Source organism: Lontra canadensis, unplaced genomic scaffold (assembly GCF_010015895.1).
Source record: "Lontra canadensis isolate GAN:19392208 unplaced genomic scaffold, GSC_riverotter_1.0 scaffold2, whole genome shotgun sequence".
Classification (NCBI taxonomy): Eukaryota; Metazoa; Chordata; class Mammalia; order Carnivora; family Mustelidae; genus Lontra; species Lontra canadensis.
In genome coordinates, this window is record NW_022630996.1 from 66554315 (window position 1) to 66578516 (window position 24202).

At 38.9% G+C, this 24202-nt stretch overlaps 1 protein-coding gene across 1 annotated transcript in view; it reads right to left on the bottom strand.

The window, feature by feature from the left end:
- The window catches only part of ZNF804B (zinc finger protein 804B), a 503497-nt gene extending 479664 nt beyond the window's left edge, over positions 1-23833 (bottom strand). Inside the window, exon 1 of the mRNA XM_032875699.1 lies at positions 23570-23833. Within this exon, the coding sequence (XP_032731590.1) occupies positions 23570-23677 (108 nt within the window). The 5' untranslated portion in view covers positions 23678-23833. The remainder of the gene's footprint in view (positions 1-23569) is intronic.
- Positions 23834-24202: the final 369 nt, after the last annotated feature.

Here is a 24202-nt window from a genome sequence, read left to right on the forward strand (position 1 = left end):
CCACGTGCCCCAGAACATTTGTTTTAAAAGAGAGTACTCAACAGTATCAACTATTGTCTCAAAGTCAGGTAAGAAAAAGAATAAAAAGTAGACCAAATGACAAAAAGATCATTGGTGACTTGGATAGAGTGACCTATGTAAGATACTGGAGAAAGAAGCAGGATACAGTAGATTGAGGAGTGAGGGCTGAGTGAGGAAAGAGAACATAGTATAAACAACATTTCAACAAGCTCTGCTGTTGAGTTAGTTGATAGTCAATTTGCAGTCTGTTTGGGAATGCAAAGGTCCCTCTGGAGATGTTAGAATTTTTACTAAGAGGAAGACCAGCAGTTTATTCTGATTTCAAGAAAGGAATTTGTCCTCTTATGTGAGATTAACATCCAATGACGGCCCAAGGGGACAAGAGCTCTACCCAGTTTTGAATGGCAAAGATCTGGTCTTAGACCTGAAAGGTCCTCCTCAAGTGACAATTTGTACTGTTCTGGAAAAGAATGATTGCTCAATAACCATTTGTTTAGATAAATGCACTAATCTCTGGGAGAAACCTAGCTTTGCAGAAAGTGACTTTAGAATATCCATGAGCTCTGGGGCACCTGGGTGGCTCAGCTGGCTGAGTGGCTGGCTCTTGATTTCAGCTCAGGTCATGATCTCGGAGTCCTGGGATCGAGCCCTGCATCAGGCTCCAACCTCAGTTTGGAGTCTGCTTCAAGAGTCTCTCTCCCTCTCTTCACCCTGCACATGCTCTCTCTCCCTCTCTCCCTAAAATAAATAAATCTTTAAAAAAAAAAAAAGATTTATTTATTTGACACAGAGAGAGAGAGAGAGAGAGAGAGAGAGCAGAAGTAGTCAGAGAGGCAGGCAGAAGGGGAAGGAGAAGCAGACTTCCTGCTAAGCAGAGAGGCTGACGCAGGGCTCGATCCCAGGACCCTGAGATCATGACCTGAGCTGAAGGCTTACTCTTAACCATCTGACTCAGAGCCACCCAAATCTTTAAGAGTATCTAGGAACTCTGTTACACCTCAAACTTTGGGTTATTCCATTGGTAATTCCCATGATCAAACTTTTATAGTTGATTGCAAATTATGCTGTGTCCTTTATCTACTTTATGGATCAACCCCATCACATTAGTAAATTTTGCTCTAGCCATTATCCAGACTGCTTCCTCCTTTGCCCAGTCAGGGCACGCTAGGAAATTGCAAATTGGAATCAAATCTCAATTTTCCAAAGTAATGATTTTAAAGAGCAATAATGCATAATCCAAAATGATGGTGAATTCATGAACCATTTATCTCTATAATGTATATTCATTAAATTTGACTATAAGTACATCTTATATGTCATTCATACCAAAATGATAAAGCACTTCAACTGAAATGGCTCAAGAGAACTTGTAAGCTTTTCTAGTTCCTCTAGTCCTGCTTCCTACTACAGCCTATTGTTTCTATCACCTTTCATGTTTAGGTGACTCATTAAAATAATCTAACATACCATTTTTTTTTAGGTTGGAGGAGATAATCAAGTAGCAGCATTTCCTTATTGTTGCCATCATTCTTTTTTTTTTTTTTAAGATTTTATTTATTTATTTGGCAGACAGAGAGAGAGAGAGAGAGAGAGATCACAAGTAGGCAGAGAGGTGGGCAAGGGGGGAGGGAACAGGCTCCCCACTGAGCAGAGAGCCCAATGTGAGGCTCGATCCCAGGACCTGAAATCATGACCTGAGCCACTTAACCCACTGAGCCACCCAGGGGCCCAGTTGCCATCATTCTATATAGCTATATTTCTCTGTCTCTGTCTCTCTGAAAAGTTTCACTCACAAAAATAAAGAGACTAGCATAATGAACCTGGATATCCATCACCTAACCTATAACAAAGATTAGCATCTCTTTTTAAAATTTGTTCTTTGTTAAGTGACATGAGTATGATCTCTCTGAGATATTACAGATCAAGAAAGGACACAAATATGAGACTAGAAGGAGTTTCAGACATTGTCTACTGCAGCCTTGTCCCTTGGACAAGTTGAGGCTCAAAGCACAGCACTGAATGATGGTTAGGCAAGAACTAGACATGTCTTGCTTATCCCCTCAGATGAAATCAAGACTACATCTCTACTCCCTCATTCTTGGTACAGAATATTTCTAAAAATCCACATTACTAAATCCTATTTTCCACCATCTTACAGTACACAAACTGTAAGCAAGAACTTGAAATGTTTTAAAGTCTGGCATATTAGGCACATGATTATTGGTTTTTTTGTAGGGCTAAACAGCTGACTGATGGGTTGTAAGAAGCAAAGAAAGTTCTCACCTTGGTTGTTTTTCAACCAGGACATCATCTGTGAATGTGCTCCATATTTATCTTTTTAATGAGATGATTTCAGGAATTCCTATATTCCTTTCACTACACACAAGGGGAGGTAATTACCAGTTTGACATTTTCACTTTTGATCTTCTTGCACAAGCAGCAAATGTTTTTGGAGACTGAAAGATGTTTTGGGCTTTCAGATAATATTAAGTGGAAATGCGTGTAATGTTTTCCTGAAGAGTCCTCTTGCCAGTGAAAACTGTTTTGTGGGATCATTCTTCTGAGGGCCACTAACTCGTGTCTGCTGCTAAAGATGTTGGCTCAGGGTAGTGTACCATGTCAGAGATATTAGAAACCCACAGCTTCTAGGTAGGCACATTCTACTAAGAGAACTGCCATTTCTTCTCTCTGGCACGACCTGGCTCTTCTTGCTAATATTAATCAAATGATAGTTGTGTAAGCACAAACAGCTGGTTTACAAATGACAAGAAGACAACGTTTTCCCTTTCTTATAATAGGAGAGAAAACAAAATACCTCTTTGATGACGATAACTCCCAGATGGTTAATAGAAATAAAATGCTTGCATAAATAGAACTATATGTGCATATCTGGAATAGAATTATAGGCTAGACATATTAGTACACACACACACAAACACACATGCATGAGTACATATACAACTCTCCTAACTCAAATTAGAGAAACCAATTAAAATTTATAAAACTGGAGCACCTGGGTGGCTCAGTGGGTTACGCCTCTGCCTTCGGCTCAGGTCGTGATCTCAGGGTTCTGGGATCGAGCCCCGCATCGGGCTCTCTGCTCAGCGGGGAGCCTGCCTCCCCCTCTCTCTCTGCCTGCCTTTCTGCCTACTTGTGATCTCTGTCAAATAAATAAATAAAATCTTTAAAAAAATAAATAAATAAATAAAATTCATGAAACTGCTCCCAATCAAGTGGGAGAACCAAGGGTTTAACTATCAAAGTTTAGCAGTGCAATACAAGGAAATCCTTTTGTATAAATTAGATCATTTCTCTACCAATTATGTCCTCCCCACCTCCTCTTTTGACTCCCATCTGAGAAGCTGCCCATGAATCTCTCCCAGAGTGTCTCCTCCCATAGCTTCTGGTGTGGGCCACAGACTGAGTGGTCCTGTTGCCCTCTCCCCTACCCAATCTCTCTCTCTCCTCCCGTTCCATTACATGTGTGCACATGTGTGCGCATGCGCGCGCGCACACACACACACACACACACACACACACACACACATTCGCTGGACTAGTCATTATCAGAGGCAGTGAGAGCCCATTTGTAAGGCAGCAAATATTCAGTGAAGCTGAAATAAGAAACAGAGATGAAGTATCTGGAAATACCTCAACCCCAGATTGCATTTCTCAGCCCTGACCGAGGTCCTAACATTTTCCATGCATGAATCCTTCCACTAACCAATGCTTCTCTTTTGCTTAAGTCAGTGAGAGTACTTTTGGGTTTTTTTGTTTTGTTTTGTTTTGTTTCCCTTGAAGCAAACAATTTCTTAGCAGCCTGAAAACTGGTTTTCAAAGCAACCTACTCACACGTAGTACAGAGTTCTAGATTTCATATTAGAAGAGTCATGTTCCAATCTCTTACTTTCTGCTAGCTGTGACATTAGCGAAGTTATAAACCTCTCTCAGCTCCAGTTTTGTTGCCTGTAAACCGAATGAACATCCAATATGAAATGAGATAAATCATACATGAAAATAACCAGTAACTCGGGGCGCCTGGGTGGCTCAGTGGGTTAAAGCCTCTGCCTTCGGCTCAGGTCATGATCCCAGTGTCCTGGGATCGAGCCCCACATCGGGCTCTCTGTTCCGTGGGGAGCCTGCTTTGCTTCCTCCTCTCTCTCTCTGCCTGCCTCTCTCTGCCTACTTGTGATCTCTGTCTGTCAAATGAATAAATAAAATCTTAAAAAAATAAAAAAATTTAAAAAAAAAGAAAAAAAAAGAAAATAACCAGTAACTCAGTAAGCGCTTATTGAATTCATCGGAGTTTAGAGTATGCGCTGCAAGTTTGCAGTTGCCATAATGCAGTTATGACAAGAAGCTTTGCGACAAGGACATAAGATGGTTTGAATTCTGACCAGCAGCCTAGGGAGACCTCAGGGATGTCAGGCCAATTAGTCAAGCTGCTGATATTCTGTAGCAAGGATCCAGTAGTCCAGAGATGATCTAGAAAATCCCCCAGCAGGATACAACATGGGGAAAGTCCTTCAGCTGGCTCTTGCTCCTGCTCTTAATATTTTCTGGAAGAATCTGAGCTATACTTTGATAAATACTTAAACGCTGATTCAGACAACTGGACTCCGATCACTTAATTAACTTTTATTAATATGTGTTATGAATACCCCACTTATATTCCTCAATAATAATGTGAACATTAGAAAATCACTCACCACTATAATTAAATGGTTTAATATACTTATGAAGGGATTTATTATTATTATTTTTAAAAACTCCAATTCTAATAAGATGAAAATGGACTATGACGGTTTTATGAGTTTTCTTTCGATTATATGTTTCTAAGAAGAAGCTGGTTGCTTAATCACACGTACCTGAAGGAATAAAGTAGTAACACCATTATGCCTTGTCACCTGACATACATAAATTGATTTTTAATATTCATACTTACAAGCAGAATTAGTGTAAGATAAAATAAGAAAAAGTACATAATAATAAAGGAAGCAAATAAACATTTTTATTTCCTCCTATGAAGAGAGATAATTTGGGGTTTTCACCTTGAAGAATTACATTATTTACCATTTGCATGAGATAAAAAAATATTTAAATTACCTGCTTCACTTTGGAAGTGTTATGCATTCGTAGTGTCTTTGGGCTCTTGGAAAAATCCCTTTACAGTTTTGTATAATTGCCAATAACAAGAGTTTTCACCATTAGTTTTTTACTAAAATCTGAACGTTGATTGTACCTATACATCGGCTGCTGTACACATGAATATTTTGCCAAACTTCTACCTGTTAATCACATCGTGTGTGCAGAAACACACATTTTATGTTTACTTGAACTTCATATTTTTGTTTTGACCCACTGTAAACAACTAAGATTCAGTGAATGAATAAAAGAATGACCAAGGGGACTAAGTTTGAGTGTCTACCACACTACAGACCCAGATAGCACCCAGGTGCTATCGTTTACCTAGATGAAGAAGACACAGAGCCTATGGCCAAGAGACTCAAAGAAGGAGAAACAGATATGTGAACCAACAAATGAAATGCCATTAGGTTGTAATAAAGGAATGTGATCATCTTGGTGGCACAGAGAGAGTATCATCAATTCTCTATGAAGCGGTCTCACAACCCGAGCCCTAGAATCGAAGGTCCTGGATCCAAGCCCAAGGATCCAAGGATCCAAGGATCCAAGCCCATCTCTGCAACTCAGTGGTTGTGAAATGGGGAGCCTCATCCCACCTGCAAAGTGGAAGACAGCAGTGCCTACTCTTAAAATTGTTCTAAAGATTAAATAAGACAATGTATGAAAGGCTTGTTTCGGCCTAGTATGTCTGACATAAAATGAGTGCTTTTAACCTGTTACTGTGACTGCGAACAGAGAATTAGGGGGGTATTTAGAGCAGCAGGGAAGCATCATGGAAGATACCTACAGCAGTGATCAGGGGGAAAAGGAGAGGACAGAGAGCACGCAAATCACAAAACCTTCCTCAGCCTCTGGCCTCTGAGTTACAAATCAAGGCAGTATTGGTGAGTAGCCATTGGTTCAGTAATTTCACACTGTTAATGTGTACAACACACTCATGGGCACCATGTTTAATTAAAGGGCATCCCAGCCTTCCCACCTACCACCCAGCATTCTGATTCCATCAAGTCTAGTCCGGGGACCTCAAAATCTGTAGCGTAACCCTATTTAGAAATAACTGATGAAGATGAGCTCTCCAGGCCATTCTAGCTCAATATTACTACAAGTAAGTGAATTGCCATATTTGACTTATAATTTCACAGTCTTATTGTTCATCTTTATATTCTGGAATCAAGAGAAGGTGACATACACACACACAAAAGTACTTTGGACTGATTGCTTTGAAATGAGCCACCTTGATGGCCTCTGTCTAATACACTCACAATTCTGAACCCCAATTTTTAAAAAAATGAACCATAATCACAAAGATCTGAACTGTCCTCTTCTAGGACATTTGTCATGCACGTTTATTTGTACAGTGTGTGTCTCCATTCTAGACAACATGGGCCCCTTATTTGCATCGGTAGCTTCACCAGACACAGTTAATCAAGAAGCATTTTGTTTTCAGAAAAATGGAAAATGCTTGCCTTCCTTGGCAAGAGGCAGAGGTTGTGAAAGAGGTATAGCACAGGGATAGACTGGAGAAATATTTAGGAAGTAAAATTAGCAGAAGTACCAGTCTGTTGAGGGATTAATGGAAAACACTCAAGTTTCAAGCCTCCAGGGTTGGGTGAAGATGATGTCCTTAACCAAGGAAGAACCCCCTGGATGGAAGATTAATTTAGTTTTAGAGGTTATGGGTTTGAGAGGTCTATGAGAGAGAAGAACCAGTGAGTAACTACAGGTGTGTAAGAACTTAACATTCCTGAAGCAGAATAATGGCTCCCATGAATGCCCAGGAGCAAATTCTCAGAACCTAAACTCTATCTTACATGACAAAAGGGGCTTATCAGATATGATTAAAACTAAGAACCTTGAGGGGAGGAAAGGATCCGGGATAGACAGGCCCAATCTAACCATAGGAATCCTTTAAAACAAAGAGTTTTTTTCCAGCTCTGGAGAATCAGAGAAAGGGTGAGAGGAGAAGAGCTTGCTGGCTTTAGAAATGGAAATGGATAGCCTTGAGCAAGGAACACAGGCAAATTGTAAAAGGTGGAGGAGGCAAGGAAGTGGATTTTGCCTTAAAGCCTCCAGATAGGAAGGTGGCCCTGCCTATACCTTGATTTTAGTCGGGTGAGATCCCTATGGGACTTACAGAACTAAAGATTAATAAATGTATTATTTTAAGCCATTAAGTTTACGGTAATTTGTTAGAGTGATAGGAAACTATATACCTGAGATCTGGGTGGAACACAGCATTTGGACCCACTCTTTGGATTTCTGTATAACAGATATAAAATAATTTTCTTCACGAGTTGCTCCTCCTAGTTTCTGCAGTCTCAGGGCATGTGGTGTAAATGCAGTGCTGGGTATTTCTCTGTTGTTGATCATTCTACTCTCACCACTCCTACTCTTTTCTGGGACTGGAAGCTGAAAGCTACAGCGGACCCTTGCACAACGCAGGGTTTAGGGGTGCCAACCCCAGGCGGTTGATCTGTGGAAGGAGCCGAGATGCCCTTCAACAGATGAACGACAGAGAAGATGTGGTACATAAATACAATGGAACATTACTCAGCCATCAGAAACAGTGAATACCCAACATTTGCATTGACATGACATGGATGGAACAGGAGGGGATTATGTTAAGTGAAGTTAGCCAAGCAGAGAAAGACAATTATCATATGGTTTCACTCATCTGTAGAAAATAATAGCAAGAGCATGGAGGGCAATAGGAGAAGGGACAGAAATCCAAAGGCGGAGAAATCAGAGAGGGAGATGAACCATGAAAGAGCCTATGGCCAAGAGACTGAAAGAAGGAGAAACAGATATGTGAACCAACAAATGAAATGCCATTAGGTTGTAATAAAGGAATGTGATCATCTTGGTGGCACAGAGAGAGTATCATGAATTCTCTGTGAAGCGGTCTTACCATATGCCCATAATGTGAATCTGCATATACCACATGCACCCTGAGAAACAATCTGGGGGTTTCTGGGGGGGGAGGGGGAAGAGGTGATAACAGGGAGATGGGATTAAGTAGGGCACACGACGTGATAAGCACTGGGTGTTACATTTAACTAATGAATCATTGAACACCACATCAAAAACTAATTATGTACTATACAGTGGCTAACTGAACATAATAAATAAAGAGAAAATCTATATAACTTTTGACTCCCTCACCATAATGACTCTTAATCTATGGTTGAGCAGAAGCCTTACTGATAACAGAAAGTCAATTAACACATATTTTGTATACATATTATATACTGTATTCTTACAATAAAGGAATCCAGAGAGAAGAAAGTATTAGGAAAATCATAAGGAAGAGAACAGACATTTATAGCACTGTACTGCACTTAGCAAAGCAAATCTGTGTATACGTGGACCAGGCAATTCAAACCTGTGCTCTCTGAGGGTCACTAGTACTCTCTGGAGATGTGTCAATGGCATATCCACAGAGCTCCTCGCCGGCTGGTTTCTGGTTCAGTCTGCCAAGGGAAAGCACTGGCAGCAAAATGGAAGTTAGAATAAGGAAAGAAGGTATGATTCTTTCTTCTGCTTCTGCCTGAAGCCGCCTGGGCATCTTAGCACTCCTAAGTTCCCGTGGCGGTGGCTACAGGCACCAGTCAGCTGCTGGCCAGGGCAGGCACTGGCCACATGGGCAGGGAGGCCTGCAGAGAGAGGGCCTGCAAACTCTTAGATGACCACAGTGCAGACCCCTCCGAAGCCTTCAGAAGCAGCAGCGGTGTCAGGACCAGCAGAGTAAGGTCTCCAGGTTTAGGGAATACCATTTCCCCTTGGCTCCTCTAGCCCCACGGGCTAGAGTGACTTCCTACAATTACTAATCTCTGGGTAAACAGCACCTTCCCCTATTCTCTTTCACAGGCTATTCAAACACATTTGTAAAGAATTCCTTGCATTGTGCACCCTCTGAAAAGCTACGAATGGTTTCTGTTATCCTGACTAGGCATTGACACAAACATTTTTTGCAACAATGATATACATGGACTGAATATTTTCTATGTGTGCCAAAAGCAGAATGTATGTGTATAAGAATTTATTCTATACATGGGCCTTAATATTTGCCCATAATGTGAGTCTGCATATACCACATGAAATCCTTAGTCACACAGTATTTCCTTCTTTCAGATATTTCACTGTAGTAGGTTTTTATTGGGAAGAGAAAGTGATGGACGAAAAAACACCTGATTGGTTCATTAGAATTTCCAAAGTCAAAGACAGATATTTAAACTCAATAATGAGGCTGGATGCTAATCAGCATAGAGACAGCAGCTTTAGATTAAATACCTGTCCCTAACAGAAAAGAGGAGAAAAAAATTCCTTCCACAAGGCAGCAAGATCATAACAACAACTCATCTACTTAACTCGATTTGCTTTGACAAAAACAACAGGAAAATGTATCATTGTCATGAATTAAAGCTGCATCGGAAAAGTAGGGCACACTGAGAATTTTCATTACGGAAGTTGTGAAAACATGGGGCTGCTATTTGCAATGGCTTTGTTACCACAAAGCTATCTGGCCTCCACGCCTATGCTTCCTTTCCCATGAAGACACAACTTGAGTAAAGAGCCATCTGACAGGGTCATCCAAAAGGACAACAGTTTCGACAAGGTGGTATTAAAGTGCCAAGTTCCCAGTCAGTGTGGAGAACATGCTAAGAGGTCAAGGACACCTGTCTATGACAGAACGAGCCAACTGCTCGAGGAATAACCATCAGCTGCCTTTCACTATGCACCTGCTAAGTGCCAAACACTGTGCTGAGCAGGTAATATTCCTTGGCTCGTTCACATCTTACAATGGCCCTAGAAGACCAGTAACATCCCCAGTGAGCAAGCTCAGCATCGAAGTGGCAGAGCAGTCACACAGCTAGTTAAAGCCAGAGAGGAAGGTCAAACCAGGACCGGTCAGTTCAACTCTTAAATCAGTGTGGCTTAGCTACTCCTCTACACTGAATACAAGAAGGGGAAAATGTCCTTAAAACTGCAAGAGTGGGAGGGTTAAATGCATAAAATAAGACAAAATACATGCATAAAGAACACAACAAAACCCTATACACAACACAGTTTCTATCTTAAAATGTGAAATAAATAAAAACATGCAACTTTTGTCACCAACCAGCACTGGGAGCACAGATGCATTTCAGAGATCTAAAGTGATCATCATTGCATTGGGTCTTCAAAGTTATCATATTAATTGTCTCTAATACCTTTGACCAAACTTCCTTGACAGGAGTTTCTACAATTGATTCAAACATTCTCTATTTTTTTAAATAATTTTTTTAAAATGTTTTATTTATTTATTTGGAAGAAAGAGAGATCACAGTAGGCATAGCAGCAAGCAAAGGGAGAGGGAGAACCAGGCTCCTAGCTGAGCAGAGAGCCCAATGTGGGGCTCAATCTCAGGACCCTGGGTTCAGGACCTGAGCCAAAGGCAGATACTCAACCAACTGAGCCATCCAGGTGCCCCTGATTCAAAACATCCTTTAAAACTTCCATTTTCTTTGCTTTCTCGATGGACCTGTTATATACCCTTAAAGCAACAAAGCTCTCATTTGGCCAGACTACCCCAAATTACCCTAAGAGAGCAAAGAGGAATATTTGGGGTGAACTTGAAATAGTATCATTCCTGTCCATCCATCTATGAAGTTAATTCTCAGTTCTTCTCTCCATATAAGAAAGGGACTATATAATGCATTTACTCCACAAGTAACTGAATTAATGATGACTCAAATTTGGTACTCTTTTATTTTCTTGTTTATAAACCATTTCTGGTTTTGTGTGTAACAAAAACAACAAAAGCGATAGTCACCTATCTTGTCTGGCACAACCCATAGAAAGTAAGTATAAGTTCTCAGGACAGAACAACTCCAGAGGATTTAATCCTGTAGTAAGATTAAAAGTCACATTCTTACCTCAGATGTTTTCCTTGTTACATGGCTCATGGGATGCTACCCGGTTGGCCCTTATCTGTATCATCTTACACCCCCACCAGCTCCTCTGCCCAGATCCAGAGGAAAAGGCAGGGACTTTAACCATCCAACACTCACTCCCCACCTTCCCAGAAGCAGTCGTAGTTCTGTGGATTTTGCCTTGCTCCTAGGATTTTGTTTGAACAGAGCATACACATCAGCACTTAAAAAACAAAACAACCACCTAAAAGCCACTGGTCAAACATTAATGAGTTGTTTCCAACAGGGAGGGAGGCAAAATATTTGGAGGTTGCAGCTTCCTTCCCCGTTTCACGAAGCATGGCCCTCATCGAGATCAGAAACGGAATCTTAGGATCAGCCTTATATTGACAACTGAGGGAAGAATTTAAAACTTTACATGCCTAAATTTGTGTCACGGAAGCAGATCACACACTGTATTCGAGTTAGTGTGTACTGAGTCTAATTCTAAGATTTTTCAGATTAAGTGATGCTTATATACTAAATAAATCCACCCAAGGCCACTCTCTCTGCGTATCTTTGTGCCAATTATGATTTCTCAGTAGTTATACCTTCTCACCTGTTCTGTTCCCTGGGAAAAACTGGTTTTCTCTATCACTTTCAGGGGTAGAGTCCACCCTGATGATCCCAGAGTATGGAACTGAGTATGACTTTAAAAAACAAACAAACAAAAAATCACAGCAAAGTGATCTACTATTGGAAGGAACACATAAGGAAGGCTTATCACTCTTTACAACTTTTCCTTTATAACACAGTCCACAGATCTCCCTTCTTTGATGATAAACAAATCATCAGTGGCTATCACCAAAGATTTTTCAAGCAACATCAGACAGAACTCTTGATCTCATACCATACAGCATAGGGATATTGGAGGAGGAGTATAAATTTTATTGAAAATATATGGTCAGTTCTTTAAATATATTTAAATCCACTTAAATTAGGATTGATTAATATAAATAAGCATTGTTTGGGTATTATCTATAATCCTCTTGGCAATAATCCTGTTTCCATGGTAACACAAACATATTTTATCCTCATGCATGCGTGTGAAATTATAACAACTTTTGTAATAAAGTTTACACATCATTTGCACATAAATTTCATTTTTTATGAGAAGTCCAAGCTAGAGGTTTCTTTCCTTGAATCATTTATTATTATCTTGCCACTAAATACATAATTCACGTCTCCTCTCAAATAATGAAAACTCAACAGAGCCATGCCTAACCATTTGCAAGAGATTACTAAATCTATATGATGGTCAGATCTTTGAATTCCAACATGTAATATTAAGGAAAAGATAATAAAATGCTTCATAGATGTCAACCTGGATATAATGCATGTGTTTTATTAGCATAAATCCATTCATTCTTACCTAATCAGGATTCTTTTGTTCACTTGTTTCAAGTAGTTAACAAGTTTGCTTCCATCACTTGTACTAGACAAATGAAGAAGCTGAAATACTCTGTCGTTACCTACCCCGACCCAAAAAGTGGGCCTTCATTCAACACTTTGCTGGCAGCTGAGCTGCAAACATATGCATTCTTTACTAAAGCTCACTTTGCCATCATTTCAAAAAATAAGGCATTTTATAATCTGGTATAAGGACATTTCGCTGCCTTTGAGGTAGGTGATATTTGGTAAGGGGCATATCTGGGGCTCCCAGGGAACTGCAGTGTTCTCTACCCACATCTGAGGCATTAAAAATCTGTATGCTTATAATTTGTGACAATTTACAATCTATGTTACTTGTCAACACTAAAGTTAAAAAAAAGCTTTCCATTTAGCTACCACTACTTCTAGCATAGAAAATGTTGGTGACTTCATGAAATTATAATCATTACTTCAATTGGTCCCATCACTTTTTATTTAAAAGTAATGCTTCCCCTCCCCCAGGAATTTGCAAATGTCTCAATCAAAGACTAAAAAAATTAAGAAAGAGAGCCTTAAGAGGTGCCTTTGAAATTATATGATTTTTGTGTTCTTAAATTTATCTTTCATAAAGATGATGGATATAGTATAAAAGGGAACTATCTAGGGGAAGTAGTTGAAAGTGTGGACAGTATTTTTCTAAATGTATGATAATGTTTTACTGAGTTTACCATCTTTCAAGAATATAAAAACTACAAGTATCTTTCAAAACTTGATTTACATAAAAAGTGTAATAAATAAGCCACTTTGAGCTGCAGAAAATTCAATTAATGTATAAGAAAACAATGCAAGTGTTGTACAGAGAAGAGGAGTTCTCACAAATTTTTCAGTTCTTCACATGATTTAACAATGAAAACCCATCCACCAGCTGTCTCTGAATAGTTGAAGGGATGTCATGTCCTGAGGATAATCTATCCTCTTTTTCCAAAGGGCAGAATGAGGAACAGTGAGTAGAAGCAAGAGGGAGGCAGAGACATCTGGGCAGGGGCAGGAGACTCAGCCTTAATTACATTATTTTCTCAAGAGGATCAGTCACTTTGGGGAACAGAGGATTCCCACCCCTGGGAATGTTCACACAAGTTAAGAGTGGTTGTATTCATTTCCTCTGACTGCTCTAACAAATTAACACAAATATACTGGCTTCCAGGGACACAAATGTATCATCTTTCAATCCATTAAGTCAAATCAAGGTACTAACAGGTCTATGATCTTTTGGGATGCTTCATGGGAGAATCCATTTACTTGCCTTATTGAACTTCAAGAGGTTGCCAGCATTCCTTGACTTGTGGCCACTTCCTCTGTCTTTGACACCGGCAGCATAGCGTTTTCAAAGCTCTCTCTCTGACCCTGACACTTCTGTCTGCCTCTTACAGGGCCCTTGTGATTATACTTGACCCACCTGCATAATCCAGGACAATCTTCTCAACATTCTTAATTTAGTCACATCTGCAAAGCCGCTTTACCATGTGTGTAAAGATTAGAAGGTTTTGAGGATTATAACATGAACATCTTTGAGGAGTTGTTATTGTCTATCATAGTGATATATATTAAAAATAGATAGTGGGAGCCTGAACTAGATTGCTAAGCACCCTTTCAATATTTATATCCTATGAATAAGGCAAAGTAATCAAATATCTGTTAGCAATTGTTAAAAAAAGTTTATTTGGGGACGCCTGGGTGGCTCAGTGGGTTAAGGCCTCTGCCTTCAGCTCAGGTCATGATTCCAGGGTCCTGGGATCGAGCCCCGCATTGGGCTCTCTGCTTAGCAGGGAGCCTGCTTACCGCACCCCACCCCCAGCCTGCCTCTCTGCCTACTTGTGATCCCTGTCTGTCAAATAAATAAATAAAATCCTAAAAACAAAGAAAAGTTTATTTGTATTAAGAAACTGACCATACAATATACCTGATTTCTCCATCCCAGATAGTATTACTATCTCTCTTTATCTCTACCTTTGAGGGCTGGCTATTTTAGCTAAAAATTCATTGTTTATACTGATTCAGAATCTGCAAGTTTACAGGAGCCCCAGGTAATTCTTACATGCATTAAAAAGTCTGAAAAAAAGTTCGAGAGGCACTGAAGATAAGTATGTATAAGGTTTTTGTTTTTTTTTACTTTTATCTTTTTTAAAAATTGTATTTATTTATTTGACAGAGAGATCACAAGTAGGCAGAGAGGCAGGCAGAGGGGAGGGGGAAGTAGGTTCCCCGCTGAGCAGAGATCCTGATGCAGGGCTCCATCCCAGGACCCTGAGATCATGACCTGAGCAGAAGGCAGAGGCTTAACTCACTGAGCCACCCAGGTGTCCCTACTTTTATCCTATTAATGTAATAAATTACATGACCAAATTTCCCAAATTTTTACTACTCTTGCACTCTTAAAATAAAAGTGGCTTGATGTGCTGATGAAAAAAAAAATCGTTTTTTAGAAGGAGCCCAAGCTGCTTTTATCTACAGTGGCCACATCTCGACTGATCCAAGAAAGAACAAGTGCTAACAAAATGTTGTGGGAATGTATGTAACTAAAAAGTTTAAGCAATAGGGAAGTATTAGCAATTATGCAAAAACCACCCATGGCTGCTCTAGGATGGTGTTTTCTCAAGGACTATAGTGACCACTGATCAGGGAATTACTGTCTCTTTCAAAGGAAAGAAAAAAAAAATGACAGAGAGCATGAGGAGGAGGGAAAAATGGAGGAGGTAGACAAGAAGGAAGGAAGGAAGGAGAGAGGAAGAGTGAGAGACAGAGAAATAAAGAAAAGGTAGAAGAACCACTGTTTTTTCTTATTATTATACACTCATAAATAGGAAGGGAATAATCAAATTCCTAACTTATAATTCATTTCTCAGAAGCTATTAAATATATGCCAATGAAAAGTATGGCTTAATCAACTTCGTACAAATTTCATCTGTTCATACATAGCCAATCTTCAGTCTCTTGTGGCCTTTAACAAAAATATTCTGAAATGGTTACATGGAATAAAGTACTCTGCAATTTGGGTTAATAGGAAGTATTAAATTATACTTGAAGCAATTGACCAGATGATCTTGGTAGATATTAAAGCAAGAAGCCTTACTATGAAAACAGTGACCACTTAATCCATCAGTAGAACAGTATACTTTCTCAAAGATTCTGGTGAACTAAATTGGGAAAACAGTCTTTAAGGAAAAGATGTCTTCATGGAGATACTGTAGGGACCAAAGGGAACACATTTATACCAGTTAAATTCCATCAAAGCCCTTTTTTCCCCCTCCCTGTTGAAATCAATAATGAACCACAAGCTGTGCTCAGCTCTGGTGACATAAGGGTAAGAGCAGACATGACCTCAAGGATCTCACATCCTATGCTGAAATGGAGACCAAGAAACAACTCCATTTCAGCAATAATCAAGGTAAGCAATGGGTGTGGTGGCAGCCTACAAGAAAAGTGCCTGACTCACGATAGGGAACTCAGGGTCAAATCACACGAGGACTCAACTCTTCAGTGAGGTCAGAAAGAATATATAAAACACGATGCAAGCAATGAAGACAGTGAGAGGATTTGTGCCAGAGGAACAGCATGTGCAATGGAATAAATGTCTAGAAATACCCATCATAGTCAAGAACTCTCAGTAGTTTGGACTGGCTACAACATAGGATCAAGTGGAAAAACAGAGTTAAAGGCACTGATAGGAGCTGGACCATCAAAACTCTTAGATACCATCCAGGGACTCTGATCATTTTAAAGATAATGTGAATGGAATTCATATGGCCATCAGGGTATCTCTTGACTTCACGTTTAGATGAAGCCCATTAATAGGAAGGGACAGACCTCAGTGGAGCTTCCATCCCTTCCATCCACATTCCAAAAAAAGGGGCCCAGGGGTTATTTTCTGTTTAGAATATGATATTTATTTCATTCACAAAGAGGAAACGCATCTAGCCTTTGCTTGCCAAGGAAAATGTTAGGGAATATAATTATTCATTGCAAAATGGAGTTCTGGAAAGGACATCTGTGTGTGTGGGGAGGTACTGACTGGATCTGTTGCTCAGGAGGTAGATGGGACAAGTGAAGTGCTGAGTCATAGCTGTGGGAAGGTGGGCAGGGGAAGAACACTGGTAGGTAGGTTCTGAATGGAGATATGGGGGAAGCTCTAAATTGTGAGCTGGAGATGAACGTTAAATGTGGATGGTGAACAGAGAAGAAACTTGTACACTTCGGTTGGGAAGCAGACAGAACAGGGTGGTTCTCACCATTTGCGGGGGTCTGTACCTCTAGAGTTAGACATACATGCCAACCTTTACACATAAGGCAAAAAAAGATATGGAAAAAAAAATAAACCCTGATGATCATTCTAACGAAAGGATCAATGGCAAGAGGAATAACAGGGAGGGAAAGTATTGTTTAGAAAAAAACAAACTGACAGTATCTGTTTCAAAATAAACTATATCCTGCCACCACACCCACACTGAAGTGAAGTAAAATTTGCCAAAAGAAATTTGCCAATTGTCAAAGCAAAAAATTGGCAGCCCTAATTATACTTGAGACAAATGAACAAAATGAATACTCCCGATTCCATGAATCATTGTCAAAGCTGTCCAGTACAATCCTGAGCGGCATCCTTATATTTAGATAGTCCATATTTCATTATTTATTTATAGCCTGACTTACAAGTTCACAACAGAACTAAGTCATCTGAAAGAAATATTATACATTGAAGCAATAAAACATACATTTAAGAGAATGAGAGCAGTGGAAAATAAAATTAAAATAAAAGCTGAACTGGGAATAGGAGATGAGCAGGGGTGGGGACATCGTGTTGTTTGGGAGGCCAACATCGATCCCCATGGCTTTGTTAAGCCACACATTTGTCTCTGAGTTTCCTACCAGCCAAGGAAGGAAAGAAAAAAAAAGTAGCTAATTCCAATAGCTCTCTTTATCTGTGAGGAAAGTCTTTTAACAGTTTTTCAGAGTATATGTTTAGATTTTAGGTATCAAATTTGAATGAAAGAAGGTATTAGTTCAATACATGTTATCAGGGGAACGAAACATCATACATGGGTAAATATTTCTAAAAGCCCTTTTTCATTTTGTACGCTATATAATATTCTTTTGCATTTTTTTGTCTTCAGTAACCCAACAAGGTCTTAGTAACAAGTGAGAACATTGTCTAAGATATAATGTGATTCATCTTTCCAGACTTTCTTCTGAGGTTCGGTAAATACTTCCAAAGTAAGAAAGACTGTGGAACTTGGTAACTGGTCTATTCCTACCATCACCATAACTACACTTTGTCATGAAAACATATCAAATATTTAATTTCTCACTCCACACCTTATCCACTAAGTAAATCTGACTCACAAAATCTGTCTACCAAAGGCTGTCACCTGTCAGTTTATAAGGATTACCTGAAAAACTGTACTTTTTAAAACCAAGATATTTTCAAGCAAAGTAGCATTTTTACTTCAATTTTGATTCGAATTACTTTCTACAGAATATGTGTGTATTAAAGAATTATTCTGACAAATGTGTATTTTGAGCAAACCAAATTCACACTGAAAGACACTTCCTAGAGTTATTTGAAATATGTATTACTCTTCCTGCTTCTTGCTCCCTACATAGCCTAAAACCTACTCATACTTCAAGCTCTGTCAATACCGCATGAAAAGTATGTATCACAGTGCATACGCATTAGACAACAAAGATACCATAGCTCCTCGTTCAACTACAAATGATCAAGTTATATGTCAAATGCCATCCTCATTTAATCTCCATGATGCCAATATGTTTTATTTTTAGTTTGTTTCCAAATTATGGAGCGGAAATTTAAAATAGAGGTTATCTTTACTGTTTGTCTAAAAGAAACAAATCAAAGGATTTTATCTATCAAATTTTAATCATGAAATAATTGTAGGACAACCTAACAAAAGTCAGAAACTATACCACTCAAATACTTATTTGATTCCTCTAACCACAGGAACCTTCCAAAGGCACAGAAACACAAATTTAAGACCTAAAAACTTGACAATTCTTTTTGAAAGCATAAATGCCAACTATAAGTTTCTGAAATCAGATAGTTGGGGAAAAGAAGAAAGGGTTTGAAAAGACAGTGAGAAGAAAGGGGTTTGCTTAATTCAATATTTGTCATAACAAAGAAAACATGTATTATAAGAGTCATACCTCAGTCTTCTTTATTGGAAATATCTACAAGTTTCAGCATAAAAGGCAGTATTAGCCTATTCATGAATTCCAAAAGAGGACACAGGTGACTGCTCTATGGGAGACTACATCTTCATAATTATATTTGGCACATGAAAAGCATATCAGTTTGAGATCATTTTTAGATGTGTTTAACATGTACTTAGTGAACATAATGAAAACACACATAGAAGAGTACAGGCATAAGAAACAACAAGGTTGGGTCTGCACTCATTGCTTCATAAGGAGTTCTCTGAAGAGATGTACCTCAAGGCAATTTGTTTCTAGACTGCTTAAATGAAATGCATTTTTAATTTTTAAAAGGGAACTTTCTATGATTTTTTTAATCCATTTAAAATGCTGGTTTCATTGTATGCCACCTCCTTCCACTAGGCAGTTTAGTCAGATACATAATTTAGAATAAGATCACTGAACAGAACAAAATAAAAACAACAACAAAATCCAAGAATCCTGATCTGTTGCTCAGGTGAAAAACCCCCAAATTTCTTCATATCCAATGTTTTGGGGGGTGGTAAGAGGCAAATCCAGAAACAGATAGTTCTAAATGTCTAACTATGACACTCTCAGGAATAAGCACTTCTTAAGCTGTACCGCCCCACATAAGCTTCAAAAGACTGGTAATAAGCTAAACGTGCACCACAGATAAAATATACAACTATGATTATTATTAATATTTCATCAATTGGTAACCTGAATGATAGTCATATTATTAACCACATACAAATTAAGTAATAAACCATACATGAATCCAAATTTGAAACAGTATTTGTCATTACAAAAAATAACTAAGAATAAATTCAAACATATTTTTGGCACTATGTAGAGGACATTATTTGTTTTACTGAAGTCAAACATGGTGATAGAAGAACTTAGAAGTCCACACACATACAAATGAATGTACCTATAGACTATACTCTTAATGAATACTTCAATTATGGTAACAAAGTTTCATGGTTAACATATTTGATGGTAAAAACTGAATGTGATACATAGGTAACTTCTCAGGTGTGAGCACTGATAACTTTGTATCTGTATGTGTATGTGTAGGTACTGAAAATGGGTACATGTGTTTGTGTACATGATACGGATTTCTAAAGTCATCACTCAGTCATTTTATTTCAGAGTTGTGATAGGGTGGGAGATAAATATCCTAACATGTGAGAGGGTGCAAATTTTCTTTCTAAAATTAGACACTTTTACCATTAAGTACTATGTAGTACTCAATGGTGTACAAAGTACAATGTAATTTACTCTGTCATTCTCCTTTTTTTTTCTTTAATCTATCCCCAGATTTAAAGTAACATAAACTATCTCATCAATTATTCATATTCTAATTAGGATGAAAAGCAGTATGTTATTTTGTTCATATCAAGTCCCCAAAAGAAAAGAGATCCCACAAACTAGACACTTGCACATGTTCACTTTGAAGACAGGAGCTGAATTTGACTCCAGGATTTCCAGTTTGCTGATCTGTGAAAATTGTTTGGGGGTAAAATGCTCTATTTATTTCTCAAGTATCCCACTAAGTTTCTATTAGAAGAACTCCATGCAATGATTCAATGTTTTCTAAACGAAATCCTTTGAAATAAAAATGTATATAAATATAATCATTTCCTTTGTGCTGTCAGTTTAATACCATGTGTCCAGACTCTAGAGACTACAGGCATGTGATTTGAACATGGCAAATATATATAACTACTTTCAATATATAAGTGAAGAATTATATCCAGGAGATACTGAAATACTAAATTCATATTACCCAGATAGATATCAGAAGATATATATTTCTTGTAAGGATATGTGTGTGTGTGTGTGTGTGTGTATGTATATATATATATACACACACACATATATATATATATAATGGAACAGGACATATATATATATACATATACATATATATGTATATATATGTATGTATACATATACATTATGTGTGTATGTGTGTGTGTATATATATATATATATATATATATAAAGAAATTCTCCTTACATCAAAATGGAATTGTAGCTTGTCTCCTTTCTATAATGAAGTTACAAAATAGTCTCATTCGATAATTGTGTTAAGTGCTACCTTTATACAGCTCTATTAAAACAGGAAAGTATGAGTTAAAATAGAAGAACATTTGGATTAAAAGAGTAAGAATCAAAGCTGAAGTATTGCAGACCTTAATAAGACTAAGTTAAATCAACTAATGATTGTATCCCACTTCAGAGTTCCAGATAAACTGAGTCTCAGTGAGTGGAAATAATCCAAGTCAATGATGTAGAGGTTGATTTGAGACACTCTGAGCACAAAATTTGGGAAAACATAATAAAAAGGTATTGCCAGAGTAGATATGTGCTTTAAGAAAAAAATAAATGACTAACTTACGGATCTGTGAGTTTAATATTCATGTTGATGAAAAAAATCAATAAATGTCTATCAACCTGAAAGTAACGAGGGGTGTGTATTGCTCAATATAAAAAAGAAATGATACATCACCCAGTTTTTAGCTTCATGCTTTACAACCCATTAATAAAGAAGGTAAACATACAGTCATCTAGGAAACTATTATTTAGGAAACTATTATTTTAAAACTAGGAAACTATTATTTAAATGCTCAAGAGTCTAGGCTCCAGAAGGTAGAGACCTAATCTAATTTAGGAAGAAAGACTAAGTGTCACGTAACGTGAAGGCCATGACTTGTCTCAAAAACCTACCTGTGACAGAGAATGAATGAACATCAATTTTTCACACACTGCCTATCTCATGTGAGAAACTATTGAAACCTTGAAAAAGTCATTCAAATTTCATAGTAAAATGTAAAGGAAGACAAAATAAATCAGGTGTAGGAAGTCCATATACAGACGAACTTGGCTATTTTTTGAATGCTGCCAGTGTAATTTAAATACACTCAAATGTGTAAATATTGGAGAGAATAATCCCATGAGTCAAAGTATAACAACTAGGTAAAAGTAAATGAATTAGTATTTTATAAAAATGAGCCCAACAGTGAATGGGAATAGTGTCCTGTGGGTGTGAGCACCTGCTCAGCCCGCAGAGCCATGTGGATTACAGGCTGTCTTGTCATAACCATGTTCATGTGTCTGTCCCTGGGGAATCTGTCAGGCTTCTGGGAGATGAGTGACCACAGTGGAGAAGGAAGGACCCCTTCTGACCATGTGACAGAAATTGCCTCTACAAGCCCTTTAGATTTCGGAAGATTAATTCCATATTCTAACAAACTTAAATAGAACTGAACAATATAGGAACTATGAAGTAATTCTTCCTTTATCCTGTGAATGATTAAGGCATATAGACTATAACACCTTGCCCAGTTCAGATTTCTATAACCAAAGAGAGGGTTTCGGAACACAGCCACAGAGATTATCAAAGTGTTGAACATTAATACCTTGGAGAAAGGAGGAATATTCTAGGTTTTCAAGATGAAATGAGCTCAAGGAAAAACTCGATAGATTTAAGTTGGCTAGAAGGAAGATTCTGACACTGTGGGTTCTTAAACATTGAGGTGGTTTGCTGAGACTGCAGAAACTCCAATCCTGAGAATCTTTAAAAATAGAAAGGATTCAGACCAGCTGCTCAGAAGGATTGAATGTGGGCTTTCTTCAACTAAAACTCTCCAAGACCCCTCTAGCCCTCAGAGTCTAATTGTAAGTGCCAATATAAACAGTATATTCCAGTCTAACACTTCTGCTTCAGTACCATGTAGTTGAGGGGGTAGGAGGGATCGCGGCGACCCACATTCACAGAGCATAAAAACATGTGAGGCACTAGCTTGTCATAATTAGGAGTCCTAGTGGTATCTCTGGATACTTGGACTTTATGATTTAAAATTTCTCTTGCAAATCACATATAGCACTTAATCAAAAAGTTTTAAATATATATTGCAGTTTTGAGTAATTCATGCTAATGAAGCATTAAAACATGATGAAAAGTGCAAAAAATAAATAAAAATCAGGCAACTTAAGTTCTCCTTCTTTATATCATCCAGACTTAAAATACTGGTTTTTCTATTAAACTAGAAAACTTGTCCCTAGTCACTTATTAATAATCCAAAACTTTCCCCCTAACATATCATGACATTTTTTTGAAATATATTTGAATCTGTACATTAGCCCATAGCATGAACCAACTAATAAATTAATAATATATTGAAGTCCTAGAGTGTGGTCAAAATTATTTTACAAAAAAAATACTTGAATAAATCAAATAGTAAACTAAATTGAATAGTGCACTAAGTTGAGTGATCACTCCAATTGTATGTAAATACATTTGTACCTAATACCACAAACTATCCGCTTCATATTTCCATAAAAGACTCTAATGTTCTTTAAAGAACCTGCACAGTTAAGCATTAGATTTAATCAAGTGTTGGCGTCCAACACCTTTCCATCTGCCAGTACGTTGATGCAAAATCTTGAAGAAGTTTATTTTCTTATAAAGTAACGGCAGCATTTTTTAACTAATCCCAACTGATGACTTCCCAAAGCATGGCTATAAAGTGCCACTCAAACTTTCTACACTGCCCAAATCAGTAGATTCATAACTTGACATAGCACACAGGAGCTACCCTCACAGCCCTGCAGTTAACTGCATTTGGTAAATATTTGCATTCATGGTACTACAGATACTAATGACTGTGTTGAACATACACATGTAAACACACACCCCTCGCTGTGTAACAACAGCCTGTCAATAAATTGTAAAAACAGACACAATATACTCATAGGTAAGGTGGATATCCACCACCCACTCATTGTACCAGGACAATATCTCTTTTTGTTTATCTTGATTTTGAACGTGTGTGTGTGTGCGCGCAGGTTACCGGAGAGGGAGATCCGTTCTTGCAGAGGGGCCCTCTGAAGACTCCTTTAATGCCCCGATAGTGCCCATTGCTGAGATGTCTCGAACTGATGACCAGGTAGCAAGCCATGTGGGTCCAAGCAGGAGGCGCAGAGTCTCAACTCCTCACCAGACGACCAGGCGCGGAAAAGCGGGCTGGGTTCTCAGCAGCGACAGTGACTGCCACCTCCCGAGAAGAAGCGGCCAGCCGCAAGCAGGGGACGCGGCGGCGGCGCGTCCCCGCTCCTCGCCCCGCGCGGGGCTCCTGCTGCCGGCACCAGCGGCAGCGGCAGCCACACAGCACTTAGGGGACCCGGCGAGCCAGTCCACATGCTGCTCTGACGAGGTGGCTGCTCAACCGCGGGCCGGCGATATAATTTTTTTTTTTTTTTTTTTTTTAAGGACAACTTCCTGGGTCCGCCGGGGAATCAGGAACTCCTCCGCCCCCTTTCCTCCCGCCCCCCGCTTTCGCACCCAGCGCACGCCCCGGGATGCTCAGGCGCGGGTCCCCGTCACCTGGCCGGGGGCGTCCGCGGGCTGGGCTGCGGGCTGCGGCGCTGGGCGGCAGCCGCAGCAGCAGCGGTGGTGTGCCCGGGAAAGTGGCCGACGGTCCTGG